Source organism: Sinocyclocheilus grahami, unplaced genomic scaffold (assembly GCF_001515645.1).
Source record: "Sinocyclocheilus grahami isolate Dianchi unplaced genomic scaffold, SAMN03320097.WGS_v1.1 scaffold370.1, whole genome shotgun sequence".
Classification (NCBI taxonomy): Eukaryota; Metazoa; Chordata; class Actinopteri; order Cypriniformes; family Cyprinidae; genus Sinocyclocheilus; species Sinocyclocheilus grahami.
This window is the reverse complement of record NW_015505549.1, coordinates 719218-730951: the sequence shown is the minus strand read 5'-3', so window position 1 is coordinate 730951 and position 11734 is coordinate 719218. Positions and strand designations below refer to the sequence as shown.

The 11734-nt window shown below is 33.2% G+C and overlaps 1 protein-coding gene across 1 annotated transcript in view; it reads right to left on the bottom strand.

The window, feature by feature from the left end:
* Window positions 1-11734, bottom strand: part of kdm4b (lysine (K)-specific demethylase 4B) — a 66111-nt gene that overhangs the window by 52329 nt on the left and 2048 nt on the right. Inside the window, exons 2-5 of the mRNA XM_016230412.1 lie at window positions 10168-10498; window positions 8458-8633; window positions 5673-5787; window positions 5222-5415 (exon numbers count right to left, since the gene is read on the bottom strand). Of these exons, the coding sequence (XP_016085898.1) occupies window positions 5222-5415; window positions 5673-5787; window positions 8458-8633; window positions 10168-10479 (797 nt within the window). The 5' untranslated portion in view covers window positions 10480-10498. The remainder of the gene's footprint in view (window positions 1-5221; window positions 5416-5672; window positions 5788-8457; window positions 8634-10167; window positions 10499-11734) is intronic.

The following is an 11734-nucleotide window of genomic DNA, read 5'->3' as shown; positions in this document are numbered from 1 at the left end:
TAAAATGAATATTACATATTAAAAATAAATTAAATTTTTATTTTAAACATTAAAAATAAAAGCATACAAATAAACATTTATACAAATATATTAAAATGTACATATAAAATACATAAATTTAAATATATATCAATATATTTTAAATGTATATATATATATATATATAAATACATATAAATAAATATTAAAAAAATTATCTTGGGTTTATATCTATATCTATAATGAAGAGACATTCAAAAAAAAAATAATAATAAAATAATTTTTTTTATAAAAATGTAATTATTGCGATGATTAATATACAAAATAATATCGATAAATAAACAATATAAAAAAATGTACTTTTGTGTCTGTTAGTCCATGTTTGTTAGGTTTTAGCTCATCTATATCAACTATATAACTATATGACCATAAAACATGCTAGTTGGTCTTTTTCCTCCTGTTCTCGTGTTGCTGTTGCGCACAATACATTTCCTCCATTCCTGTTATTCATACATATTCCCAGCGACTGATAATAATATATCGTCAGATGTTCTGTCATTAGAAGAGCAGGAGGACAGAGGTGTGGAGAGCCCAAGCTGAGGTAAGACCGTGCCATTCATGTATGCTGAAGAGCTGCTTTGTTTCGTCCTTGAAGACCGATTTAACAGATGAAAAGGACGCTGTGATGGTGAAAAACCAGGCGACTGATGCTTTTATGCAGGGTATGAAGTACAGCAGTTTTGCATAAACCATTAGCGGCGCCAGGCCTTGCATAACAGAAAGCTTTAGCACAGACCGCTGTTTCTGTGACTCTCCTCGAGACGGTTTGAGCTCAATACTGCGATTCTCCTTCGGGAACGCGTGTGGACGGTTTCACGCAGAAATCAAACAAGTTAACACTAAAATTTAGTCTAAATGTATAAAAAAAATATATATAATTTTTAATATTTATACAATTTTAAAATATTTTATATAAATAATAATTAAAAGAAAAATGCATACATATATATATATATATATATATATATAAATAAACATAAGAATAATATTGTGTTAACATTTTATATAAATAAAATTAAGGCAATATATTAAAGCTAGACATAAATAAAATAAATTAATATTATAAAAATCATCTTGGGTTTATATTTATAAAGAGCAGATGAAACAACATGTTTAATAGAAAGATAAAATATTTTGTAATTTTATAAAAATATATATATTGCAATCACAATTCACGAATAAGTTAGCAATTAAATTTATTCTAAACTATTCATTTTTGAATGCTATAAAGAATACAATTTTAAAATATTTAATAGAAATAATGATACAAATAAAATATAAGAATTAAAGAAAAATGATAAAATACATATATATATATATATATAAAATGTAATATCATAAAACTTTAAATACTTTAAAATCTTGGAGACTCCTAAAGAGATTTATACTATCTATATATAATCCTATATATTGATAAAAGTCTTATTTATTTCAGAGCCTCAAAACTGAAGTGCATTATAGCTTGATGGCAGTAAAATAAATCATAATTCATCCTAATCAAAGGGGGGAAAAAAACAAACAAAAAAACACCAAATGAGGGTGAAAAAAGACGAGTCATGGCGTCAAAACGCTGCTGGTGTTTATACACACACACACACACACACACACACGTGTTCTCTGTGTGACGTCTCTGCGCGGATCATCATGTCGAGTTTGCGCGCTGGTTTAAAGCGGGTGTTTGTTTAAGTGGGACAGGAGCGTGTGTGGGGTATGCTAGTGTTTTGAAGTACAGCAGCCTCAGATCTCAGAGACGCACAAACATCTTCACATCTCATAATCCACACAACCACAGGCAGACGCCAGGGCTTTCCTAGACAGCGCCGTGAATATTCGGGAGGTTCTGCCAGCACCTCGTTCAGGATTACGGCGATGTTTCGTCTGCGTTATTTGGGGCAGGAAAAGAACAGGATTTTCAGGCAGGAATGCTTCATCCGATACTGAACTACTGCCATTATTTACTCAACCTCAAACCTGCATGGCTTTCTTCCTTCAGTAAAACACAAACTTAGATTACTCCTCACACAAATGTATTGTACGACTTCAAAAGAAGTGAAATACAGCGTACAGCTCATATGGACTACTGTTATGGTGCTTTTTAGTCATTTTTCACCAAAAGGGTTTAAATCTACAAAAAAAACTAAATTTGATGAAACAATGTTAAAAAAAAATAAATTCGCATTAAATCTGGCCCTAGTGTAACTTTCAAATGAGGAGTCCTTGATGTTACCTCCTGCATTTGCATTTACTATTCACAGTTTTATGGTTCCCACATCTTTTGATCAGGGAACTGAACTTTTTCATTACAGAAACAATATTTTTACATGCAAACTCTGAGGTCTCTTTTGCAATTGGTAGCTACGCAAAAAATAAAATGGTCAATAACATTCTTTTTAAAATGAGGGTATATTGTGCTAACAAGCTTTGAAATTAAATAAAGAATTCAACAACTTTCCTTAAAGCAAACAGATGCAGATGCAGTTGCATTTGTGTAACATTTACATTGATGGATTTATGTACTTCTACTAAATTGTGAGGATAAAAATGATTGATGTTTGACATCATTTTTGGTACAAAAAGCACTAGTCGTTGTCTGTGCGCTTTTATTAAAGGATCTGACAAAAAGAGTGTGTAATTCTAAAAGTTTACTATGAAAAATTACTTGATTTCATGAAAAACTAGTTAGTTTTCAATCCTGAACAACTAACGTTCAATTACGTGAAAAATACAAAATTTCTCATTGAAACTCAATTACTCATTGAAACTCAATTAAACTATTTTTGAGCTTTGCATTTCAACGACTTTCCCAGTTGTTTGTGATTATTGGTTAACAATTTTAAAAGTGCACTTTGTATAGATTACACTCACAATAAATATAACATTTTAGCACTCAGCATCATTAAAATATATCATTAAGTCCTGGGAAACACTCTACCATTTAGTGGGAGTCTTGTTTCCTACTTTCTACTTAAAAGTCTTTCGTGATGCAACCTATTATGCTTTTCATCTCACACATGTTTGAAGCCCAGACGCCATTCACTTTACAAATTCCTAAAACATTGACTACTTTTAAATGAATTTTTCCAAGACAAAAAAACCCACCCTTGATTGACTACTGCTTTCCAGCTTGATTAAAAGACACGAGACTAGTGTGTGTGTGTGTGTATAATTATGCACAAATGCATTGAATGCACAAGAAAAGAAAGCAAATATAACAATTTTAAGTGTTTTTATCTGTAAGTAATGCTTATAAACCTCCATATATTAATGTTTTCAACAGATTTTGTTGCATAATATTGTTTACCACATAAAGCACTGATTCCTAAAATATATTTTAAAAAAGATGATTTAAGTAATTTTACAGATAAATATTTTCACTAATTTTTTGGTTTTCAAGGACTAAAATCAAATCTCACTTATCAATCAATATTGTTATTATCTTTCAAATTCTAATAAATAAACTAATAAAACAAAATGGTACAAATAAAGTGCAGCACATGCAAAGAATGCAATGACTGTGGCAACTTTAACATTTGAAAGGATACTATGGCAAAGTTATCGCTTTCCTTATTCAAACTGATTTTTTTCATGAATATATGATTGACCTGAAGAATGAAAGCTATGTCATACACTTGGAAAACGAGCTTTATCACGCTCATAGACACTAGGGGTGTGACGATACACTTAGCTCACAAGGTCAGACAAAATACAGATACTTGGTTCACTAAACCGAGACAATGTTTTAATATTTAAAGAAATTTTCAAATGACAAAATATCTGTCTTTTAATCACAAAAAGTAAAACAAAGCACTTGTATTTTGAAATGTTTTAACTAATCTAGGGCTTAACTACTGAGTATTTTGACAAGTGAGTAATCTGATATTTTTTTAGTAATACAAATAGAACTAAGGGAAAAAACAGGCTTTAATATGACTACATTTATATATAAAGTAACGATGAGGCAATAATAATTGGCCTCAAATAAAGTATCAAAACCAAGTACATGGTTTTATCGAACAACACTGTTGAAGACATAAATGTAATATGCCTATATTATAACAAATACCTGCAGAGGGCGCCAACGGCATGGTGATGTTTCATGTGATTCAACAACGTTTAAATCCATTTAATTTTAATATTTGGCCACATACAAATTCGGAAACTTTTATTTTGAAATCGCGATGTACAATAAATCGCATATTTAGACGTATGTTGATGTATTCTCCTGTGTTGGCATAGGTTTAAATGGTTTACGTTACAAATCAAGTGAGTTTTCCCAGATGAACGTTAAGCAACCCAAACTCACCGCATATGCAGAGTTTAGCCCCTTTCACACATATAGTCTTTACTGCTAAATTACCGTTAAGAGATCATGTGTGAACAGGACTTTTTCAAAAATCCCAGTAAATTAGTCTGGCAATCATGTCGTTCTTATGGAGATGGCTTGATAACTCTGAGCTGTTTACAAAGCTCCACTGCTTTTTAATAGCTTTTCTATGTAAATATGACGCTAGATGGAAATCTTTGAACATTGCGCTTCGCAGCTTTTTCAATGTGTCGCGCTCGAGACCCAGGCTTCTTTTCCATTCATCAGCTGCGACTCTGCAATTGGATAGGCCTACTATTATGCACGTCTCGTGTTTATAAGAGCAAAACTTTCTGATTGGCTAGTAATGTTAGTTTGGTTGAGAGTGAAAGCTGTGTTCCTCTCATACACTGGTAGGCGCACTCGTGAACTTGAACGTGATATCAACACATGTTTTTAAAATGTAAGACGACTCTCTTTTTTTCCCCACAGCCAAACACTGCACGCCGGAAATCCGGCACAGTGCCGGAGAACTTAAAGCTCTGGTTTCTGTAGTATAATTTTTTTTTTTTTTTTTATCAAATTGTTACTTTTTTTTTTCGATTTTCAGAGTGCATTTTTATATAAAATGTAAAAAATGTATTTCTAACATGAATTTAAAAATTATAATTACAATTAAAGTTATACACAAATTTACTGAATGCACATGAAAAGAGAACAAAGTCAAGTAAATTTTTGGTAAAATACTGCCAAAATGACCAAATCTGATCACACTTAATCACTTTAATGTAGTTCAAATGTTAAAAATGGCCAACAAACTCCTCTGAATCTTTTTGCACTCAACTAAACGCACATATATAGTGAATGTAGGACTCTCACCAGGACTTTGGTTGGCCGAAATGCAGGTAGTTGATGCTGTAGAGGTCCATGTCCTCCGTGTGCCAGGCAAAAGTGGTTTTCCACATGCCGAAGTACAGGTAGGGCGTGTTGACGCCCTCGATGACGATCCCACACTCCTGCTCCACCATGTCCAGAAGAGTGTTCAGATGGCCGATGTTCCACTCCGTGATGTCCTGATGAAGAAAAAACGTCATAAACACATGCATATTGATAAAATCATTAAGGTTATTAAAGTAACTAAATCCATACTTAAAGGTGACATACAGACACATTCTGGGGACACCAGAGGCTTATATTACATATTGTAAAAAGGGGCATAATATGTCTCCTTTAAAATAAAACAAGCTTTAACTGAAATAAAATATATTAAAAGAAAATGTATATCACCATAGTTTCCTATTGAACACTAATCATAGTAAAGGTGACTAACCTGGTCATAGAGGGACCCGCTGATGTCGGCGCCATAAATGGGCGACACAAACGTCAAGTTTTTCCAGTACTTTCTTTCCAGGTCATCAAAGTCCTTGTGTTGAGGGGTGCAGTACCTGAGATCGGTCAAGAAAACACAAAGTTAAAGTATAAATCAAGCTTGAAGAATCAATGAAACACTTGCTGTAGTAAAAGCGCAAACTTAGCATTAAATCTACACTACCAGTCAAAAGTTTTTGAACAGTAAGATTTTTAATGTTTTTTAAAGAATTCTCTTCTGGTCACCAAGCCCGCATTGATTTGATCCAAAGTACAGAAAAAGCTGTAATATCGTGAAATATTTTTACTACTTAAAATAACTGCTTTCTATTTGAATACATTTTAAAATGTAATTTATTTCTGTGATTCAAAGCTGAATTTTCAGCATCATTACTCCAGTCTTCAGTGTCACATGATCTTCAGAAATCATTCTAATATGCTGATTTGCTGCTCAAAAAACATATTTATCAATATTTAAAACAGTTCAGTTGAGACAATTTTTTCAGGATTCTTTGATGAACAGAAAGATCCAAAGATCAGCATTTATCTCAAATAAAAAGCTTTTGTAACATTATACACTCTACCATTCAAAATCTTGGATTCAGAATAATTTTATATATTTATATATAATGGGGATTATAGAAATTAATACTTTTATTTAGCAAGGATGCTTTAAATTGATCAAAAGACAAAAGATGATGATAAAGACATTTCATAATGTTACAAAAGATTTCTATTTCAGATAAATGCTGTTCTTCTGAACTTTCTATTCATCAAAGAAACATGAAAAAAAATCTACCCTGCTGTTTTCAACATAATGATGATAATCAGAAATGTTTATCGAGCAGCAAATCAGCATATTATACTGATTTCTGAAGATCATGTGACACTGAAGACTGGAGGAATGATGCTGAAAATTCAGCTTTGAATCACAGGAATAAATTACATTTTATAATATTTTCAAATAGAAAGCAGTTATTTTAAATAGTAAAAATATTTCACAATATTACTGCTTTTTCTGTATTTTGGATCAAATCAATGCAGGCTTGGTGAGCAGAAGAGACTTCTTTTAAAAACATAAAAAAATCTTACTTCACCATTCAGTCAATCTTTTTGAAAAAATACCCCCAAAAGACAATTAAAATTTTAGTCACGTTATTGACATAAAGGTCCAGATAAGAGAGGGCAACTTTACACGAGCTGTAATGGCGCAGCTCTATTCTGGAAAAGGGGGCGGGGAGCAGCAGCTCATTTGCATTTAAAGAGACAGGCACGAAAAACAGCGTGTTTCTGCTTCCACTCAAAATAGGCATTTTCGAAATGATATAATAAATGATCTGTGGAGTATTTTGAGCTGAAACTTCACAGACACATTCTGGGGACACCAGAGGCTTATATTACATATTGTAAAAAGGGACATAATATGTCTCCTTTAAAATAAAACAAGCTTTAACTGAAATAAAATATATTAAAAGAAAATGTATATCACCATAGTTTCCTATTGAACACTAATCATAGTAAAGGTGACTAACCTGGTCATAGAGGGACCCGCTGATGTCGGCGCCATAAATGGGCGACACAAACGTCAAGTTTTTCCAGCACTTTCTTTCCAGGTCATCAAAGTCCTTGTGTTGAGGGGTGCAGTACCTGAGATCGGTCAAGAAAACACAAAGTTAAAGTATAAATCAAGCTTGAAGAATCAATGAAACACTTGCTGTAGTAAAAGCGCAAACTTAGCATTAAATCTACACTACCAGTCAAAAGTTTTTGAACAGTAAGATTTTTAATGTTTTTTAAAGAATTCTCTTCTGGTCACCAAGCCCGCATTGATTTGATCCAAAGTACAGAAATTTCTGGATTCAAAGCTGTATTTTCAGCATCATTACTCCAGTCTTCAGTGTCACATGATCTTCAGAAATCATTCTAATATGCTGATTTGCTGCTCAAAAAACATATTTATTATTATTATTAATATTTAAAACAGTTGAGTAAATTTTTTTCATGATTCTTTGATGAATAGAAAGATCCAAAGATCAGCATTTATCTCAAATAAAAAGCTTTTGTAACATTATACACTCTACCATTCAAAATCTTGGATTCAGAATAATTTTATATATTTATATATAATGGGGATTATAGAAATTAATACTTTTATTTAGCAAGGATGCTTTAAATTGATCAAAAGACAAAAGATGATGATAAAGACATTTCATAATGTTACAAAAGATTTCTATTTCAGATAAATGCTGTTCTTCTGAACTTTCTATTCATCAAAGAAACATGAAAAAAAATCTACCCTGCTGTTTTCAACATAATGATGATAATCAGAAATGTTTATCGAGCAGCAAATCAGCATATTATACTGATTTCTGAAGATCATGTGACACTGAAGACTGGAGGAATGATGCTGAAAATTCAGCTTTGAATCACAGGAATAAATTACATTTTATAATATTTTCATATAGAAAGCAGTTATTTTAAACAGTAAAAATATTTCACAATATTACTGCTTTTTCTGTATTTTGGATCAAATCAATGCAGGCTTGGTGAGCAGAAGAGACTTCTTTTAAAAACATAAAAAAATCTTACTTCACCATTCAGTCAATCTTTTTGAAAAAATACCCCCAAAAGACAATTAAAATTTTAGTCACGTTATTGACATAAAGGTCCAGATAAGAGAGGGCAACTTTACAAAGAAACCACGTTGTATACATTATAAAAATTGGATTTGATCAAACAAAGTGTACTTTTTACTATTGGCCAGTTTGCGATATTCTCCGACCGTCATGGACTTCTTCTGGATGTTGTATTGAGTGAAGAGTCCTGATTGGCCGGTCACCACTTGCATGATGGGAGCAGGAATGACCATCTCTTCAATGGTCTCATAGGAACGCCGCGGCTTCCACTCCTTTGGCGGAATAACCTGAGCGAGAAAATAACCGTACAGTTAGAAAACTGACACAAGCGTTTTTCATTATGTTTGCTCAAGTCCTTAGAAAACAAAAATGACTATCTTAGTGTTCAGAAGATATGAAAAAATGCATTTACAGAATTGATTATTCAAAGTTATATGTGTAAATATATGTGACACTGGACCACAAAACCAGTCATAAGTCGAAATTGAGATTTATAGACCATCTGAAAGCTGAATAAATAAGCTTTCCATTGATGTATGGCTTGAAAAAAAGTGCTGTCATAATACAGTATAACAGGTATAATAACTTTTTTCTTATAACAAAAATAACTGAACATTTAAATGCAATAAAGCAATACAGAAAAATGTATAAAGTTAAAAATTTTACACAGATTAAAGTGCAAAAGAACTATAAAGACCAATAGGTGTCACTTTACAATAAGACCTCATTAGTTAAGCTTAGTTAATGCATTAACATTCACAATCAGCAATAGCGGCATTTGCTACAGAAGTTATTAATTATTAAGTCTTAGTTCATGTTAGCTCATTAAATAACACAGCTGCAACTCTCGATTTTAACAACGTGTTATTAAATATTGTAATTACCTAAGATTAATGAATGTTCAGAAGAATTTTTCATTGGCAGTTTATGTTAACTAATGAATTAAATTATGTTAACTAATGAAGCCCTAATGTGAAGTGTGACCGAACAATAAAGAATCAAAACACTTTCAAACAATATCTAGGCCATGTTGTAGTCCTGATTAAAATGTAAAAAAAGACTGAAAATAAATAGCCTATTAAGTCTAAATATGTAAGTATTTGGCGCTGTGATGAACATCAGAGCAAATACACAAATCTGAATGGCTGTTTAAATCATTTAAACACCATTCAGAAACAGAAAGTAGTGCAGCTGCTTTGTTTACAGGGTTTATGGCGTAACGGCTGCATTTAAATTATTATTATTATTATTATTATTTCTGCAGTTTAGCGCCACCTGCTGTCAGAGAGTGAAAGTGCGCTTTCCTCCAGAGCGTCTCTCATGTTCCGCCGGGCGCTTCTCCTCCGCGCTTGTTTACATCAGAGTGCGCACGCGTCTCTCACGCAGCATACAGCGCTGTTGTGCAAGTCTATATTACTATTATTTTTATTATTGATAGCAGCATCTCTGTAGCCACGCTAATAAAATACAACTACCACTACAACTGATTTTAATTGTTTTCTATGCTCCAGACCTATATAATAACAGACGGCTGCAATAATGTTCTCTGCCATTGTCTGATTCAACTGGACGTGTCAAGAAGCTCTTCACTGATTGGCTTGCACCAGAACGCGTCATGCAAATTTTCTGCCCGCGTTGAAATTTTTTAACTTGAGCGGAAGATGCGATTGAGGCGAATATCGTGCGTTTGCGTCATTCACGTCTTTGCGTTGACTTTGTATGTAATCTACTCGCGAGAATAATTACATTCGCGTCTGGTGTGAACACACCATAATTCTTCTAATTCAAATTAAAATTGCAATTTAACTCAAACTTCCATACCTTTGCCAGACCGGCTCGATGAGCTCCTTGGGTCTCGATATAAGCGATGTACTTCCCAAAGTCCTTGAACTCCTCCATGGTGGGTCTGAAGGTCATGATCTTGTAGGAGTTGGCCGCTGGAGGCGGCACTGGGAACGGTGGTTCTGGTGTGAGTTCTGGTGCTGACGGTTCTGCAGAGGGTTCCTGGGCCGTATCTGAAGCCGGTTCCTGGCTGGAGTCCAGGGTGGGTTGGACAGGTGAATCGTGAGCGGTGTCTGCTTCTGGAGCCGGTTCAGGCTCTGGGTTCAGGTCTGGAGGTAAAGACGGGTCCATGACTGCAGGTCAGCTAAAGCTGCGGACGCAAATACAAAAACATCACCAATCAATACCCACACCACTATTACTAATACTTACAGCCATTCAGAGAAACACTGCGCTGAGACGAACTAAAAATGCTGATTATAAACTTTGGAATAACTGTTTCCTGTAAAAGTTTTATTTTCTAAAATCGTCATATAGGCTAGGTTTGAATTTATATGAATGTGAGCACAAAACCAGTGATAAGGGTCCATTTTTTGAAATTCAGATTTATACATCAGCTGAAACCTGAATAAATAAGCTTTCCATTGATGTATGGTTTGTTAGGATGGGACAATATTTGGCTGAGATACAACTATTAGAAAATCTGGAATCTGAGGGTGCAAAAAAATCTAAATATTGAGAAAATCATCTTTAAAGTTGTCCAAATGAAGTTCTTAGCAATGCATATTACTAATCAAACATTAAGTTTTGATATATTTACGATAGGAGATTTACAAAATATAAATGATAGTTGGTAGTTGATGAATAACTTGTCTATGAAGTTCTTGTTTTTTTTATATTAATATTTTAAGATACAATTTATATCAATTATATGAGAAAGTGTACTTATTTCAGGTCCTCAAAGACAGAAATAGGCTACAAAAATATAAAAATAAGCCTGAATCAATAAACATCATTATCGGAAACCGGTTTTTAAATGGTGACAAAAACCTCAAATTCATATATATATAACATTTTTAACTGCTGTTCAATAATAAACAGTCCTGAAATTAACAAAAAAGCTGAAAATGTTAAACCTACCTATAAATAAAACGAATTGATGAATTAATCGGTTTTTTTATTGAATTGTTTTTGGGGGTTTTCCAATTCAAGCCATGTAGAAAATGATAAAAGATGATGGTTTTTTAAAAGATTACGAAATAAAAGCATTGAAAAAGAACCTGTTCAGAGCAGGCCAATTACCAAAGTGCCCAAAGCGAAACTCTCAGAGCCATTATTATTACCGTCACTGTGCCGAAATCCTCGTCTGACCTGTTGCGTTGCACACGCTTTCATCAGAAACACACAAACCACGAGCACAACAAGCACACGAATGACGAAAAACACTGCACAGCCGTGAAAAAGAGAGAAAAAATATGTGGCTCTTTGCATGATCCCGCATAAGAAACCAGATTATTGTGCACATCAATAATAAAGACACGCCATTAAACTAACGCAATCTGTTTGGACTGAATTCGAATGATCTTCTTTAAAGCACATTTTGAAA